Source organism: Poecilia reticulata, chromosome 11, assembly GCF_904066995.2.
Source record: "Poecilia reticulata chromosome 11, P_reticulata-male-v2, whole genome shotgun sequence".
In the NCBI taxonomy this organism is placed as follows: Eukaryota; Metazoa; Chordata; class Actinopteri; order Cyprinodontiformes; family Poeciliidae; genus Poecilia; species Poecilia reticulata.
Window position 1 is genome coordinate 12,764,398 of NC_088840.1, and position 19,410 is coordinate 12,783,807.

Consider the following 19,410-nt stretch of genomic DNA (forward strand, 5'->3'; position numbering starts at 1 on the left):
GAACGGGATTGACCAAAAGGTTTACACTCTGATCTTTTCAGGAAGTCTTTATTTTTGGTGCCCTGCTGTCAGCCAGCTTCCCTCCTCCTTTATCGAAAATGAAAAATTATAAATGCACACTACGTGTTGGTAACCTGTGTTTGTTGACTGACTTTTATTTGTCAGGCTTACGAGACAAAAGCTGGAAAAAAGATCGAATCTCTTCGCGTTTAAAATAACACAAAACAGCGTAAAAAGCCCTCCACACAAGACCTCGTTTTATTTATGTATTTTTATTTTGATAGCTGCCGATTCAACTGAAAGTTACAACATTGACATGATTATGTGAGTATTTTTTATTTATTTATTTTTTTTTTTTTACCGAGAAATCGATCAGAAGCGGCGTGAAAATGGTCAGATCCGCCGGATCCACTTCTCTGGCTGCAATGCGCTCTCCCGACATTCTGGTGAGTGTCTAAATTTGCTTTGTTGATGTTGTGTCATAATTTTTTTTTGCTATAATTTTGTCTGAGTGTTCATGTTCCGTTTATGTTGAGTTCATTTAAGTGGGTCAACCTTGTTTAGGTCGGGCTAATATTGTTTAGGTAGCATAGTTCGAGTTTTGTCAGTGGACATCGGGGTTATTACATTATTGTGAAGTAAACTATTTTACTAGTGTTATCAAATTTGCAGTATTAATACTGATGTGTGTTCTGATATGTCCTCTCAAAAGGCAAACCGACGTATGAAACGGATGAGCTCAATTCAGACTGGGGTCCAGCGCTGAATATGGGTCACTGCGAGGTCAACGCCACAACGTCGGACCGACATGCGCGTCAATTAAAGAGGCGATACAGCAAGACCATGGTGGATCGACTTTTTTCTTCTTTGTTTAGATCTTCACCACGTTGCCAGTCGTTACCTTTGTTATCCATCGTGTCTCCTATTTCATTGTGTTTTGGATTTCCTTGTTTTCCCTGCATTTTGGATTTAGTTTTGTTTAGTTTATTAAAAATAACATCTTCATAAAGTACATCCACTGCCTGCTGTGTGTCCACCGCCACACCACATCATGACACAAACCAGATGAAAGAGCCCATCTTTAAATAATTAATGTGTAATTAAACAATAAAGATGACGTACATTTTATGAAATAGATCACTTTAAGTAAATATTTGTTGTAGTTAACATATTTCAGGTAAGTAAACATGTAATGAAATAGAGCCAGTCCTAGAATTTCATGTAATTGAACATTACAAGTTACAGATGTGCTTATCATCGGAGGTAATACATTTTATGAACTTTTTAAAAATATACTGCTAAAAAAAATAAAGGGAACACTTAAATATTTACTTAAGTGTTCCCTTTATTTTTTTGAGCAGTGTATTTTTAAATATAAATTTGGTTAAAAAATAAAAAAGGGGTCAAAATGAAATAAAAATATGCCTCATCTAAGTGGTCTAGTAGAATAATTTCACTCAGATTTTTAGTTAATGGGTCACATGACCTAGAAGCTAAAAAATATATAAAAAGTGTTACTATGTTTGAGTTAATGAGGCACACAATTTAGAAGCTATTGAAGAAAACCTTTAATATTTAAAATATTGAATATAACAAACATTTTATAGAGGATAGTGTGCCTCGTTTAATAGCATGAATTACCAATTTTTTGTATTTGTTGGTCACAAGACAAAGCATTTATTTACAGGAGTGTTCGGAAATTGACGGTCCCTATGTGAACCTCCGAGCGCTTCAGGAGGCATCGGTAGAGAACAACTGGCCGAAATTAGCGTTCATAAATCGGATGAACCTTGAGCTGAACGTCCCTTACTCCGTGGAGGGCGAATATCCAGTAACCAATTTGCAAAACAACTTCGCTGCGGTCATTAATACAATGACAACACCGGTGTTCTGACTAGTTTGTTTTGGTCTGTGGGCTGCAAACATGGCGCCGAGCGACGTAAACGTCATACGCTGTGACGTCAGCTCCAAAGCTCTATAAAAAATGTTGTTGCTAGCCTGTTGCTAAGAGATGGGTGTGTTTACTGGTAACCAAGTGCCACGAAGTAAACTTAAGATTTTCACTTTCGCAAAATTTGCCAACGGTAAATGTCTTGTATCTAATCAGGTAAGCATTATTTCGGAAGAGCTTATGTTTTATAACTATATAACTTGTTATTAATTTGGTTTTAAGAGATACGCGTTTTCTACTGCTAACGAACTGCCACGAAGTATAAATCTAGATTTTAACTTGTGTTGAATGTGTGTTTTATAATATATTTACCACATATGGCAAAAATAATTAACTTTTCTGCAAAATTCACCAACTACACAATTCTGAAGTATAAAATAAGTGGTATTTCCAAAGAGCAGAAGAAATCTTATGTTTTTTGATCAATAAGAATTTTTGTTGCTAATCTGTTGCTAAGAGATGATCGCGTTCTCTGGTAACCAAGTTCCACAAAGTTCCACAAAGTAAACATCTGATTTTAACTTTTGCGAAATTTACCAATCTTGTGTCCAAGCAGATAAGCAGTATTTTGAAAGAGCTCATGTTTTATAAACAATATTACTTATTATTAATTTGGTGTTAAGAGATAAGCGGGATTTTTTTCTGCTAACGAACTGCCACAAAGTATAAATCGAGATTTTTTACTTTTGTGTTGAATGTGTGTTTTTGTAATACATTTACCACAAGTGACAAAAAAAAAAAAACTTTTCTGCAAAATTCACCAACTGTACAATTCGTGTTAATGTAAAATAAGTAATATTTCCAAAGAGCAGAAGAAATCTTATGGTTTTTTTTTAACAATAACATTTTTTGTTGCTAGCCTGTTGCTAAGAGATGGGTGTGTTTACTGGTAACTAAGTGCCACGAAGTAAACTTAAGATTTTCACTTTTGCAAAATTTGCCAACGGCAAATGTCTTGTATCTAATCAAGTAAGCATTATTTAGAAAGAGCTTATGTTTTATAAACTATATAACTTATTAATTTGGTTTTAAGAGATAAGCGTTTTCTACTGCTAACGAACTGCCACGAAGTATAAATCGAGATTTTAACTTTTGTGTTGAATGTGTGTTTTATAATATATTTACCACATATGACAAAAATAATTAACTTTTCTGCAAAATTCACCAACTACACAATTCTGAAGTATAAAATAAGTGGTATTTCCAAAGAGCAGAAGAAATCTTATGTTTTTTGATCAATAAGAATTTTTGTTGCTAATCTGTTAACCACTGTATGTACACTGTATGGAGAAAATCATTGTAAGACAACATGCTAATTACATATGTTATGCCACTTGCTGCATTTAGGTTAATATCACCATTTTGGCTTGTACACTAATTTTAACATACTGAATGGAGTAAATCCACGTTACTCCACATCAGGGGTCCCCAAACTTTTCCCTGTGAGGGCCACATAACTTTTCCCTTCTCTGGCGGGGGGCCGGAGTCAGTTTGTAACAGAAAAAGTGTGACGATTGCAGGAGTGTCTAAATGTGAAAATGTATTGTTTTCCAGAAAGCACAATCAAATAACATTCCCTGGGTTCTTCACAGAACAAAAGTCAGGAAATAAATAATAACACTGCTAATAAAATAAATAATAACCAAACAACCCTCTCTGGGTTCTTCACAGAAAAAATCCCAAAGTAAACATGTACATATAGCAGATATCTCTGTCGCTCCAGGTTTTCCACAACGATACAGCAGCAGAGTATTGAATAATAACAGGCAGGGGCGGAGCCAGAGGGGGGGCCGGGGGAGCCAGTGCCCCCCCTGTTATCTGATTGGCCCCCCTAGTGGCCCCCCCAGATGACTGACATGTAACAGCACCAGGTCATTCCTCTACATTATTTGGAATCATTCTAAGCCAACCTAATATGTAAAGAAGAAAAACAATAATAAATATATGAAAAGAAAATGTATAAAACTTTATATAAGTCCATGTGATGATATAAATAAATAGATTTTTATCAGACGCGATACCAGCCTCCTTTATACTCATAACAACAAGCTGATATTCTTCTCCTGGGTGTTTCAGTTGCTGCGCTGTGGTGCAACTCAAAGGCTAAAGCACTTCATACCTGGTGGTGATGGTAAAACACCAATAAGTTATTTATTGATCCTCCGCAAAAAAGAGAAAAAACCGAAGAGGGGCCGACAATGTTCGTAGTTTGGAGCAGAGGTGGCGCTGGAGTTTTTTCGTTGTCCGTCAAAGAAAAAAATAATTTTTTTTCTTTGATATTAAGGATGACTTAATATCACCAAAATTACATTTAGGATTTAAAATTAGTGTAAAACCTACATTTTCATTAACATAAGCAACGTAAAATGAAATTATTCATAATTATCGTGTTAGGGATGTCTAAGGATTGAAATGCATGCTCTTATTTTGCAGAGAAGAATTTGGGATTAAAATAATTACTTATTTAAACAATTGGAAATATTACTTAGAAAACGGTTTGGTATCCTGCTGGTACTTTACTTCCAAATACATTTCAAATTCATCCTTTCAAAGTTTTGTGAAAGATGACAAAACATATAGATGACCGTCTCCCTGGCAAGGAGAGGTTGCAGGGTAACTTTTCCTACCTAACAGAGGTGAAACAATAAAGCGATGAATGGATGAATGCCAGTGGGTTTTTCGTATCCTGCGTATACGATTTTGTTTTATCATGCAGAATAATGTTTCAATGACTGAATGAATATGTAATGTCTTAAAATGTATGGGATAATTTTTCACTTCCCACTATAAAAATTGTAGAAATGTCCTTTCATATAAGACTCATGTTGTCTCTGCCTGGCAGAGCTTTCCATCCAGAATTGCTTCATGATTGATTGTCCTCTGTATTGTGCAAAATTCATAAATAAACCCGATTGAGTGATTTTACCTGAACAGTGCTTGATAATAGTTTTTTTTCCACAACAATGAACAAAAACATTAAAGGCTCTCAAGAAAAAGGCGTGGCGGTTTTAGCTAACGTTGGACCCATGAGCAACATGCTAACATTAGCATATTAGCCCGCAAAGACTTTTGGTCATCTCTTTAAAGAAACTTGTAACCATATGTATGCGAGTAGTAAAGACATACATGACGCATGAAAACATACTGAAGACGAATAACCCGCCTTTAAAGAAGCTCTGCTTCTTCCAATGTTCAAGTCCATAAAAGTTCTAGAAGCTTCCCACACTTTCCTGTGCACCGCTGAGCTGAAGCGCTCACGCCAGTAACAAAAATAGTCAAATCCAGTTTACTCAAAATAACGTAGTCTATAACGTAGTAGTACTTTTCTCAGGCCAAACATGTGCATTACTCACATCACTTGAGTTGAATAAACAATTTAGTGAGACTTGAGTAAAGCATACAAACCTAATTTAAGTAAGAATAGGTAAGCCAAGACACTGTGCAGAACCCTCAAGCTCCCTCAAGCTCCCAGGCCTCTGGTAGAGGACCGAGCTCAGAGAGAGAAAGGCCAAGAGAGAAGGGATATATATATATATATATATATATATATATATATATATATACACACACACAGAGAGAGAGAGAGAATACAATTTTTCTGTAAAAGTTGTAGCTTCTTTAGCGTATGTCTGCAGGTGCTTTTCACATCTTCAATCTCTGTCTCTCCTTTGCAAACTCGCTCAAGCTCTGCTCTCTGGCAGCATTCTGAGGATACATGTTTAGCTTTTGCCACAGGTTCTCTTGGATTGGATTGAGATTTGCACTTTGACTCTATCTGAAAGTTTTTGGTTGATGGAAGATGGTGAGAAGTGAGACCAGTCAAAACACATTTAAAAAAAAAAAAAAGGTTTCACCTCACACATTTTGTTTACAAACTCTAGAACATATTACAAAGGATGCAATTATGTTCTTTATTTTATTCTTTAGCCAACGATAGTCATAAGCTTATTAACTATCCAATGACCGTTTCTGGCAAATCACATCATGTAATAGTTAAATATTTGATACTGAATAGAAAAAACTCAGTCAAAAAGCCAGTGTGTCATCAGTTGTCACCATCTTGTTTTACACAAACACAAGCAGTATTACTATCCATTAAAACATCCACTAAGATTCTTTTATTAAAAAAAAAGGTAACACATAGTACATGCAAAAAGATCATGCAAACTGATTTTGTAACAAAATATGCTGACATATTTTGTTACAAAATAGCCCTGTGAATGTGAGACAGGGTTCCGTTTTAAAACCTGACATGAGATTCATTGCACCCAGTTAAAAACCCATCCACTTTTACAGAGTAGTCATTTCAAAGCTATTTTTTTATTCTGATATCATCCAAGATAAGATCAAAAATCCCTTCACTGCCACCTGCTGGACGAAATCTGCATAGGTTCAGACTGCGATTCTGTCATCAACTGTCTCTTTAATAAGAAAAGAATAGAGAAATTAGGGTTGACGTTTAAACACCTTTTGTAAAAGTGTAACATTACAAGACCTTATCTTTTGTTTAGGCTACTAACCACGTAGTCATTTAAATAATTTCGTTACAAAGAGTGTAGTTATGAGGTTTAAACACAAGATGGCGACTAGAATCATTCAAATGTGTTTACAAATGAGTCATTAATAAAAGAATATAAAACTTATGTTTACTAACAGAGTCAAAGATGATTGAAAAGAATGCAACAGCCCTAATACAAACAGGAAAAGGAGTATTAACATTGGGTATCTGCTGTTATCCAGTAAAAACCAGATTTTTATGCTTCCGGCCATAACTGTCAACGAGAACAATCATTCATTTATAGATTACATTTAATATTAAATGAGTAAACTGCAATTGATTATAAATGCTTTTTTTTGCTTTTTTTTAACAGATTAAATACTGAGTGAACAAAGTTAATTTTAAAACGCAGACATCTGCAGACACATGACTTACTCCTATACTTCAAGAATATTGCACAACTATACCGACTTCATTTTCCATGTGAGCGTCTGTGTACATCATAACAGAGAGGTTACATTTGCCAATAACAAGGGGCTTCTCCCATCAGTCCAACAGATGGAACATGAATGAGTGTTGGAGTACAAAACGCTACGGTCACACAAGCCGCTGAGTCAGGTTATTTCTGATCGGCAGCGTCGTGTCGATCCAGCGGTTCGGATTTTCGATCATGGAGGTCCACACGGTGACTTCGTCTTTCGTGGAGTCCATCCAGCTAACGACTTCGCCGTAGCTCTGACCTGGCGTTAGGAAATGACACAAAGAAATGTTGCTGTGGACGTCATCACAAGCATGCAGCCACGATATGTGACCACAAAAAAATATATATATATACTGCATGCATATTTTTGCCTTCTGTCAGTTTTGCATGAAATGATTCGTAATGAAACAAATTGTGCATCATGTCAGGACAATTTGAAAAGCAAAAGTACAATTTGCAAAATTCCACCGTTTGCGATATTTCCGTGCATATCCTCAGAAGGTAAATCATGATGTTTACACATAACTGATTCTTTTAGATGTCAGTTAAGGGAAAAAAACAGAAGCAATCCAAGATGTACAGCATCTTGAAGTCATCAGAAGCAGGAAGTATCCCCAGACCATCATACTACCACCGCCACCACACTATTTCACTATCTGTATGAGTTTTTCTTTTTCCTGTCATATCTCATCAGCTCAACAAATATTTTTTTACATATTTCTTTTAACATAAAGGTTATTTTATATTCAGCTATCTTTGTATAATTTTAAAATAAAATAAAAAAAATTATAATGATCATGTACAGTAAGCATTAAAAAAAATGCAAACATGTAAAAAATCTTTAAGGAAGCAAAAACTTTTTCAAAGCCTTTTCCAAGATGATACTGCTTCTTTAACCTGGGGTTCTATGGGATAAATACAAAAAAAAGCCAACATGTTGCATTTAGAGACAACTTTACTTGGGTCACAGGACCTTCTGAAACATTTGAATTTCTTAAAATACTTCACCAATGCAAAGTATGGAAGACCCGATTAACACCAATCAGCTTTACTGGTGTTATTAACACTAACCAATTTATTATTTAATATGTCATATTTACAGTTGAAAGAAAACCTGCTGCCCTGGCAACTGCATTATGTCATTGAGATTATTTTGCATGGACAAAAGATGAGGGAGGAAAATTTCAAAAACATTCCCAAATGCTAAGCGTAGGTCTTTCTAGGAGCGTTTTTTTTTTTTTTTTACCTTTTTACCTTTTAGCAATACATAATCTAGCTACAATATCAATATCAATGTAAATACAAATACAATATCAATATAAAATGAACAGTTTTTTTTTGTTTTGTTTTTTCCCCCTTTGTTAATTCCAGAACCTGTGTGAGGTTTATTCACTTGAACGTTGCCAGAAGCAGCTGTTTGGTTTAATCTAAAGCAAACAGCTAAACTAATAAAAGCATAAAGATTCTCACCGGTCCCACAGCTCAGACGAACCCCTCCCAGACTGTCCGTCTTCAGTCCGTCTCTGTGCCAGACGGTGAGCTCGGCACAGGCCTCCCTCAAGTCGCTGATTTGAAAGCCGTCGTAGACCATGGTGTGGTTGTACGTCGGACTGACGGAGTGCTTCACCATCCGTGTCTTCTGACCGCTCTGTCGACTGACATCTGGAAGGATGTAGCTTGGTTTGGAAGGGAAGAGAGAGACAATTGAGACTTGATTTTAGTATATATATTTCAACTGGTTACAGTGGGATTACAAAGCATAGGCAAAAAAATAAAAAAATTAATGCACTGCTCTTTTAAAAACCAGAGTGTGCTGATGTGTAGGGAAAGCATTACATAATTCCTTATGGCTTTAATATGCATCTAGACGTTCGTGCAGAATTTAAAATGCAACATATTTTGATAGCACAACCACTTCATACATAAGGATTTTTTTTCAGCATTTCAATTTGCGTGAAAATAGTATAAAGTTGATACTCTATACCAGAGTTGCCAGTGGTCTGTGCTGTATTGTGTGCACTACTGATTAAAATAAATGAAAAAGAATGTGCTGACAAACATACTGAAGAGCAGGCGTACCTTTTCACAAAGGAGTCGATGGCGCCTCCTTTCTTAGTCAGGAGACCTTGAGCTTCCCTGAGCCAGATGTGAACCTCTCCTGTCAAAGGCAGACCGCCACCTGAACGCAAACATCCAAACTTTTATGTCCACACAGAACGTTACAGTACTCGCGCATCTGTGGCGTGGATGCAGTTCAGGTTCATTCTTCTCACCCTCGGATCCCTCAGGAGCAAATTTAATAGACAACATGAGGTTCCCTCTGATGCTAACAGACTCTGGACTCAGGTGAACCTGTATGTAAAAAAAACATTAAATAAAAATAAAAAACATCAAAAGGATAAGAGCAAAGTAATGGATGAAGGCGCAGACTTGTGAAGGCTGGGACAGACCAAGGTTATGTAAAACCTTATTTAAAATTCACAGCATGTCTTCCTCTTCCTTCAGCTCTCCCAGACACAAGACGACACACTCCTCCCCTTTCATCTCCGACAGAGCAGCTAAAATGTCTGGTTCACATTCCGTCAGATGCCGAAGAAATGCTTTCACCGCCATTCATTTCATAACCAAACACAATTTCAGTTCCACTTTTGAAACGGTCTCTCATCATGTTCCCTTAATGATTAGAATAAGTTGGTATTATTACAAATCTTATGTTGTACCTCGCAGCTTGTGTACAGTTAAAACGTCTTGGAAAACATTTTTCACCAGGGACCAGTGATGTTCTTCTGCCTCTTTTGGAGATTCATAGGGAAGACACTGTCATTCTTGTTGAGACCAAAACCGTATGTACACTATAAAAATAAACCTTTTCCCTCACTCTCTGACAAGAAATCAGACAAGCGCTTCTCGTCCTGGGTCAGTTAAGATTACCAAATAAAATATTTCTCTTTGCTTAATGCTAAGCAAATAATCAAAAAAATATATATTTTTTAAAATTATTATTTTACTTACTTCAAATTATTATTTTTAATAAACTGGCCTTAATATTTGAAAAAGTTGCTTTTTAAGCTTTGATCAATCCTGTGTCGAGTGCTTCAACACAAAAGCCGCCTCTCCTTCGTCCTTCTTTTAGCTGTACTACTACTGTTATTGTACATTTTCTGGCTACATGTTGAAATGCTTTTAGTGAATCTTCTCTGTCTAATTTAGCACATGAACTTTTGCACAGGCTTTAACTGACATTAAACAGCTGCCTGGGTCATTACTCCTTGTCGAGCAAATTACTCTGGTCTTTCATTAGCTCCCTGTAAAATACCAAAACGTGTTTAGCTCTTTTTTTATTTTTACTTCCTACTCTCTCTCTGATCTTTTACACCCATATCACTCTGATTTTCTGCACATTATAATTTCTTCCACAGTCTAAGATCCACATCCTCCATTTCCCTCGTTGTACCCCCTGCAGGTCTGGTTGTTACTGACTGCTGCGCTCTCAGTCAAGTGGCCAAGCATCTTAAAATCTCTCTTATCACATTTTCAACTTTGATTCTCTTCCTACAGCCAAAGCTGTTCTTAAAACATCTTTTAAAGTCATATACATTTTAGATTTTTTACTGTTGACATTTATATGTCCCGTTGTGACGACTCTTTAGACTTTGGCCCTTTTAACAACCATTTTCTCCATATTGTCGATTGGTATTTTCGCTGCTGCTTGGTGTTTTTCAGGGTCCAGACAGGAACCTTTAAATAAAATGCCTATTATTTTTATTGCCCACAATATTGCAGGAGCATTTAATTTGCCTGAAACTCTTTCGGGATGAGACATCGCCTACCCTGGGCTGCAGATCTTGCCACAGGGGTTCAGTGCAGGTCCAGTCCCAGAGCCCCAGGGCCACCTCCACCTCCCCGAGAAACACATTTCTTCCCAGAGGTTCAGCGTGCCACACAGAGAGGTTCAACGTCCGACTGCGCAGCTCCCCGATACGGACTTTATACTGAAACAACACAGTCAGAAGAAATCCGTGAACGGTTTTGAAGGACACCGATTACAGCTGCCCGCTTAATGCAATGTGCGCTTTGAGAGAGCATCTCACTCTGAGTGTCTGATCATAGACCGGGTTTAATGTTTTCTTCTTGACCGACGTCTTCTTCTTGCTGTAATGCGACTTGTCTGGCAAAAGATAGCTCTTTACATATCTGTGAAGTATACACACACACACACACACGCGCACACACACACACACACACACACACACACACGCACACACACACACACACACACACAAATTTGCTTATTGATTCAGAGCTTGACTCTACCGCTCTGAAGCCAGTCACATGAAAACACAATTGCTTACGGGTCGGAGCGGTTCTTGCGTGCTGAAGCAATGTCCTCACAGCGATACACTTTCACCTGGAGCTCCTCCCTGTGATTATCATAAACCAGTGAGTACTGGATACGGCCCCTCACCTCCACCGCTCCGAAATCCCCCGAGCTGAACAGACTCATCATGCTTCCACCGAGCTGCAACAAACACACAGAGACCAGCTCCTGCGTCACTGTCCTGAGCTGAGTCATCTTTGCGTCCCCTTGATCGTCAGCTGATCAATTGTGTGTGTTCAGTGAGTGTGCGTGTGTGTACCGTGTAGCTTGACTGAAGGCTACCGTTGGAGCTGCTGGTTTTCACAAAAGCTGGATCTGGCTCTGTCAGGCTGCCGTTAGGAGAGTCTGAGTCCCCGTTGAGACCCGCAATGAAGTCTTCCTAAATGGAAACATTCACAGGAGGATTTAGTTCTCGTGCAAATGTGACATATTTCTTCCAGATGCACATGCGATTCCATGAACGGGTACACAATTTCAGTCAAACTGTTTTGATGATGCCATGACTTTTCTGAACATGGTGCTTGAAATTTAGTTTAAACATTAATTACAAAGAAATTCATACCCTGACTTGAAAAGGGTTGAATTGTGGGACTTTAATGGCACCCTCCACATTTAATGGGGATTAAAAAAAAAAAAATCATTGTTGTTTGCATTCATAATTTACTTTTTATAATTTGATCCATGAGTTAATTCCTGAATTTCTTTTTACCCTCTCTTCAACAATGGAAAAACAAAGAATATGCCATCACAGTAGGGCTAGTGTGTGTTCTCTTAATAAGTCAGGAAAAGGATATGAGCAAATTTCCATAGTTATATAATAATAACATAACATTGAAACAACTGGAAATGTGACAAACTAGACTGGATAAGGGTCCATATTTTTCTTCCCTTCAAAAAAAAAACAAAAAAAAACATGGAGGATGGTAAGTCAGGTTAAAATAAAAAAGGTCATCAAGCAGCAGGATTGATCATTTAGAACCATGAAGTCCCTAAAACAAACATCTTACATGCAAACTGGTTGGTTGGGAGTAAATAAGTGCCATCGCAAACATAAATATGTGGAATTTGTTAATTGCTTCGGCAATGATATGTGAAACTATGTCCTTTTTGTCAAATGAGGCAAAGATTGAATTTTTTGTGGCTGCAATCATTTCAGTATTAGGCAATTTCATTCTCACTCACTAAATGAATGTAGCCAAATAAATTTTTTATGAGATTTTTTTTTTTTTTAGCGGCCAACTGTGAATAGGTAAACTTAGGCGGAGCACAAATGTTTACACATATAAAAACTACTCGTAGTACAACTGTTTTGCTGAAACCTTTTCCGGAGAATATATTGAATCCCAAACACTTTATATTGTCACTGTACAAATATCATCCTCCAAACAATTGAAAAGTTTTGGAAGGGAACATGTCTGACTTATTCTTTCACGCAGTGTCAAATATTGACTCAGTGTCAGTGGATGGGAGATAGAAAACGGGATAGCTGGACACTGTTTACCGAAGCGGTTAGTCATAGTACTGTGTGAGTGTAGGCGGGCAGTGTGATCACCTCAGGTTCTTCTGAGTGGCCATTACTTCTTGTTTCGCACTCTGTGAGCAAAACAATGTGTGAACATTGTTACTCAGAAGCATCCAGTGATGAAGAAAGGATTTTTGAGATTTCTTTTCATACCTTTGCATGGAGAACTGTCCGTATGATTCAAAACCTGTAATTGGAAGAAATTTGGCGTTTAATTTAAAATGGGTAGCTCATAAATAATTTATAGTAGTTTTTTTTTGTTTTTTTTTTATCCAAACACACACATGCTCTGCTGGTGTTTCAGGTCTCAGTAAGTCGGGTTTCAGATTTTCCTCACCTCTGAAAAGGAAGTTAGAAATCAGAAATTTTTCTGATAATGTTTACTGCAAGCAGAGCTTTTAATTTGGAGGGTCACTCTGACTGACCTTCCACTTTCCTCTTCTGTTTTGTCCTGCTGTCTTCCTTCTGCCTCAGGAAGGACGCCGTTCACCGGCGTTTCCTGCTTCTCTCCGATGAACAGCTTATTCAAGTTCACATCTGTTGCCATCACAACAACCAGAGAACATTCAGATAAATAGCCCTGCAGCGGCACAAAAGAGAAGCCCCTCTCACTTAAGTGGCGAGAACTCACCTCTGCTCTTTGTCTTTCTGTGGCGTATGGAGGCCCGAATGAGGTCAGAGCCCGAAGTCCATCTGCAATGGCGTTTGCTGTACTCCTCACTGAACCATTCTCCAGAAAGGAGGCGCAGACGAGACAGGTTTTTCTCTGTCTGCTCCAGGTTCCTGCACCATCGACAGAGATCCAGAAACTCATGAAACTGAAACCTACTGAACTGATATCAGGTTACGTTAACCTCTTCACTGTTAACGCTTGCACGCAAGTCAATGACAGCTAAGGAGAAATTTTACTGTTGACACTTTGACCTCAGTTAACAGTTAATTTTTTTTCCCCCCAAGATAAAGCGTTAATTTTTGAAGTTAAGCAAAAATAAAAATGGTCCATCAGTGAAATATCACATCTGTCTGTAGAAAATGTTGATATTTTATGTTGGAATGGGATAATAGCAGAAGGGATTCAAATATTTCATTTTATTCATTAATAGAAAAATTAAATATTAGGACTAAAAATAAACTTCCCAATTACGTATTTGACCTAGGCTGTTGAAAACAAGCACCATTAACATTTGATTTTGAAGAAAAAAAAAGATTTTTATGCAAATACATTTTGAGATTGAAAATTTACAAAGTTTCAAAATATGAATATATATATATATATATATATATATATATATATATATATATATATATATATATATATATATATATACATTGAATCTACAACTAAATAATCTTTATGTTTTAGACAAAATGCAGCTCTACACCCAAAAACATTGAGCAAACAGACTAAATGGTAGCTTGGCTACGACCTTTACTAAAAACCAGAGCTTAGAGATTATGGAGAAACAATTCCCTCTTGCACTACCAGAGCCATTAATCCTTTGGAGAACAATCCTTATAAACTTGCAGATTTGCTTTCAGTTAATGCACCAAATGTGACCCCTTGGAAAATAATCACCTCTGACTGACCTTACTCGACCTTCATCGAGATGACGCAACTCCAAGTCTCGCTGTAGGACCTGCAGGATGGAGGACTGCTCCTCCTCCGTCAGGTGGCTCAGGTCGAGAGTTGAGTCCACCCGCTGCCCAGCCATCCTGGGAAAGAGATGTTATCTTTAAGCAAATAAGCGCTACCTGTTAGGAATGGCATTGTGTCCTGTTTGGGCTTTATAGGGCTTGTTCAAGAAATCAAACAGATTTGTGTCCAAGCGAAACATGCCCAAGTTCAGATGATCGTTCTGTAAACTCTTGGTTAACACAGAGGGGTCGTCCCACATCATTGTGGTGTGTTGTTCTCTTTAATAGCCTTTAAAAGGAGGAGAACAACAACCGATTGTACAGGTTAATGACCATCTTATGCTCCCGCCACACGTCCAGGGTGAAATGACAACCTGAAAAATGATCTACACCAATATTTTTGCGAACATTTATATAATCTGAAAAAATCCCTGTACATCTATTTTACTGGAAATAGGGGCTGCATACAGTTGGCAGTTGAATAAATACACAAGGATCTTCATCCTGGTGCTACCGAACAATGCTCTGTTAAAAACCAGACTGCAATGTGTAAAGAAAAGTGATCTGGGAGGAAATTGTCACCAAGACTAACCCAGGTTTCTCTCTGTGGCAGCTCACAAAGCTGGATTATCCTCGATTTTCAAAAGACAATGAATAGCATTCAATAACAATATTGAATGTTTACTGCAAAAAAATGCAACCCAATTGCTCATGCCACATCCAAATACAAGTCTTTGAAGTCGTTTCCCCTTCATGTGATTTATGGGCATCAGTGGGCGAGTGGACATGCTGTGTCTCCAACCTGCAATGGCTTTCATCCCCTCCCGACCAGTATATTTCATCTACTGGCAAGTAACACTGTACAACATAAATTTAGAAGACATTGCATCAGCAGAGCTCATGTAGTATTGTCCTAGAGTTAACTTAAGTTGAAAAGCTTAGTAACTCATCTTGTGCAAAACGTTTAATCTTAAATGTGAGTGGGTGTTTTTGGTGGGTGTGTTACCTGTGTTTAATTTGCGTAAGCGCAAACTGTTTGTCTGGAAAACAAATGGGAAACAAAAATAAAGTTTCCGCAAACACCCACTATTTCCATTATGCTCAACAGCCTCTGCTCTTTTGATTATTCTCGTCTAGTATCTCCCTTCAAATTGCTTAAATGTTTTTAAACAGTATATAAACATTAAATTATTAAGCGTATAGCCATCTTTACTGTTTCAGTGTAAAAAAAAAAAAGATAGCTGCGGCAGGATTTTCATCCTCATAAAAACGACGTGAGTGGAGACACCTGTCGCCTCGTTCTCACATTTAATTTCTTTCCTCACCAACTTCTTAAAAAAAAAAATTGCAAATCCATACGCATAAAATACGGTGGAAATATGTTTTACCTTATCTGACAGCTTCCACCTGTTCCATTTGGGAGAAGTGCGGGGGAAAGTTTTCCAGAGTGCGCTCTGCGTCTGTCTGTCTGTTTGTGTGCTGAGCAAACGCAGTGAACACGCCCTCGGGATCAATCCGCACAGGGGCAGCCCTCTGCTTGGAGCTCAGCGTGAGAACAAACACGAAACTATGAGGGGCCACGCACACAAGCAGAGACACAGTGTGTGTGTGTGTGTGTGTGTGTGTGTGTGTGTGTGTGTGTGTGTGTGTGTGTGTGTGTGTGTGTGTGTGCGTGTGCGTGCGTGTGCGTGTGTGTGTGTGTGTGTGTGTGCGTGCGTGTGTGTGCGTGTGTGTGCGTGTGTGTGGGTGTGTGTGCGTGTGTGTGTGTGTGTGTGTGTGTGTGTGTGTGCCAAAGTGGAGGGTCTAAATGAAATTTCTATGAATCAAATGCAGTTTAGAAGGGGTTAAAATGAACTGAAAATAAAGGCAAGAGTCGTCCTAATTTAAAGTAATATTACACACATGCACGCTAAGTATGTAATGATTTGATATAAAATTAAAGGACTACAACAACCTTTAATTGTTTACCTTTATCTATCACATTTTTAAAATACTTATGTTTCTGCTGATCCACTTTTGTTTTAAATAGTAAATGCCGATCAGAGTAAAGTTTGAGGAATTCACAGTGTTCAAATATATCAAGATATATATCTTGATGTGCTATCAGTGACCCAGTGAATGTTTTATCTTTTATTTTTTTATTCGTTTTAAAGGATCATCTGAGCATCTGGAAATAAAATTTCAATGCTCTGTGAAGTCTCCAGGTAACGCAAAAGTATTAGCAGAGTGAATCAGAAATTAGGCCATGCCGCCAGTTTCACTTTTTTTCATCCTGAAATAAACAAATCTTCATCAGAACAGAGTTTTTGTATATTATTGAATTAAATCAAACAATATTATTATTATTATTATTATTATTATTATTATTATTATTATTATTATTATTATTATTATTATTATTATTGGACTTGCTGCGATATTTCAGCAGCAATTTAACAAATTCTGTAGCTGTGTTACACATGTGCAGGAAATATGTTTTATATATTCTATGGTATGAACATCATAATGTTTCAAATACACTGCACATTATATACCACATAAAAAAGTGTGACCTCAGAAACTGCATCAGTCACCCAGTCATAGCAATACTTTTCAATGGGTTGGCAGTTGGTACTTATGTTGCATTAAGGGTACTTATAGACGCTGTATAGCACATCAAGCTTCTCAAAACCCAAAATTAGTAATTAAAAATGAAGGAAATGAGACGGTTAACTCATTACAAAAGTACCTGTGATAGCGGAGAATACTGTTAATGTAAGATCTTTCATCCCAGTATATTTTTAATTATTCACATGTAGTCACAATAAAACATTTTTGGATTAGCCAGCCTATGTGAAAGAATATTATTACGTAGACCATCAACAGATGAAGAGAATAAGACTCTGCATAATGGTGCCTGCTCCTAAACTCCCAGTAAATGTTTTAATGTGCCAGGGTACAGAAATGGGCACACTCACTCCATCTGGGTGTGACACATATGACCGACCCACCAAAGCATTGTTTCAGACCATGTGCTCGATTTCATGGAAACAACATTCCCTGACGGATTATGGCCTCTTTCATAAGGGATAATGTTTCCTATCCCCAAGCAAATATGATTCAGGATTTGCCAACATCTAGGTGCTAAATACCACAGGAGTCTAGCGCAATACATGCCTGAAGTGCCCTTTGGAGTAGGCAGGTGATCTCTATGCATAATCAAAGTACTTGCCACCAATTAAAGGAATTTGATGGGTTTCATCATGAACATGCGTGAAGTGGTTATTCAAAGTAGTTGGATAAATTTCAGGGGTACTCCAAGTTTGACTATTTTTCAGTTGTACTTGACTTTGTGTACACTGTTTTTACCAGTAAGTGTATTTTGGACATGGTTGTTATTATGTTGCGCTTGTGATCCTGTTTCGATATGCTTGTAATACGTTTACGGTCTAATCAACAACAGCGCAGGTCACAAATAGAGAACAGGAAGATGCAGCTGCATGCAACTACAGATATTATCTTTTGCTTAATAAAGTTTTGTATAATGTTCTTCCTGTTCAACAGTGCAACACAGCAGCTTCAGCTTTCACAGCCTTACAAACCTTTGGATGGTGTAATGTTTCAACTCATGAATAGAGATACATTTACTATAACTGGTTTCTCACTGATTTTTTGAGGCAGTTTTTTTTTCTAACACTAGTATTAAAATTACTTATTTATGCTATTACAATAGTTATCTGCTTAAACGTTCCCTGGATGTCAAAAACTAGAAAATGGATCGTAAACAACCCCATCACTGCTACTTTCCTGTTGTAGCCAGCTGTGATACATTGCTAATGCTAGTTTGTATGTGAACAGGAAGTGATGGAGATTTGGTTTCAGTTGTTTTGTTTTGTTTTGTTTGTTTTGTTTATTTGCCACAGAAATTTTGACCTCTTTGCCACTTGACTTGTGAAAAAAAAAAGAAGAAGAATAATAATGTTTGTTTAAAACTTTTGGCTGAAATGTTAAGGAACTCCTTTTAAATAAGTTATTCTGAAACCGGATATTTGGCAGGGTGGCATGACACACACACACACACACACACACACACACACACACACACACACACACACACACACACACACACACACGCACACACACGCACACACACACACACACACACACACACACACACGGATGTTTTGCCAAATGGTAGGGTGGAGGTGGGATTTAACTCGTCTCCCTGCAGTTTTCCACACCTATTAAGCAAATAGTGAGTTAGCACACACGTACACACCTGCTCGAACGAGTGATTCCTCATGTTTTTACGAAAGGAGGAAAGACTGATCGGTTGTACATTAACTATTGATGTTTGTTGGACTTCCCTTTCACGCAGTAGAAAAGTGTTTGTGTGTAGGGGGAGGGGGAGGGCAGATTCGGAGTGAGAAAGGCTTGTGTTCAGTCCTGTTCTTTGTCAACAGTCTTGGAAAGGAGCCATCGTCTGCTCAGTTGGGAAAACCTTTTTGTGTGGGTTTATTCAAGCCTGTAAAGCCTTGGCACACCGGCCTCACTGCTCCTCCCCTGCAGGCCTCCACCACGCTACATACTCACCCTGACTTACACAGGGACACCGTGATTGTTATTTATGGCTGGCAAACCACTGATGACATCCCTTTATCATATCGTCATGAAGTTACAGATCTCTAAAATGTACCTGCTGTCTGTGTCTGCATCCTTACAAGAGACTTGAGAGGTGATTATTCTGAGTCGATTGAAGCAAAAAGAAGGAAAACACAGAAAGACGAGTCATGTATTTGTCCCCAGAACCAGCATTGGCATGTGAAAACATCACCAAGTGATAAGAACGGTCAATGGGAAGTATAAAGTCTTACTCCCCCCCCCCCTGCCCCCCACAACTCTTAAAAAAATACATTGAAAAATAGACAGTAAGTACAAAGATGGTTTCTTGACGGGAATTAAATAG

General features: G+C 37.8%; 1 protein-coding gene across 1 annotated transcript; it reads right to left on the minus strand.

Moving 5' to 3' along the window:
- Nucleotides 1–6,046: 6,046 nt before the first annotated feature.
- sytl1 (synaptotagmin-like 1) lies at nucleotides 6,047–16,011 on the minus strand. Its single transcript, XM_008421824.3, has 15 exons — nucleotides 15,854–16,011; nucleotides 14,418–14,543; nucleotides 13,462–13,613; nucleotides 13,256–13,367; nucleotides 13,115–13,169; nucleotides 12,984–13,017; nucleotides 12,861–12,901; nucleotides 11,568–11,687; nucleotides 11,283–11,449; nucleotides 11,022–11,124; nucleotides 10,761–10,922; nucleotides 9,204–9,282; nucleotides 9,010–9,109; nucleotides 8,401–8,606; nucleotides 6,047–7,189 (listed from the first exon to the last, which is right to left on the minus strand). Exons 2-15 carry the CDS (start codon nucleotides 14,540–14,542, stop codon nucleotides 7,047–7,049), a joined length of 1,599 nt encoding a protein of 532 aa, XP_008420046.1. The 5' UTR covers nucleotide 14,543; nucleotides 15,854–16,011; the 3' UTR covers nucleotides 6,047–7,046.
- Between the last annotated feature and the right edge of the window lie 3,399 nt (nucleotides 16,012–19,410).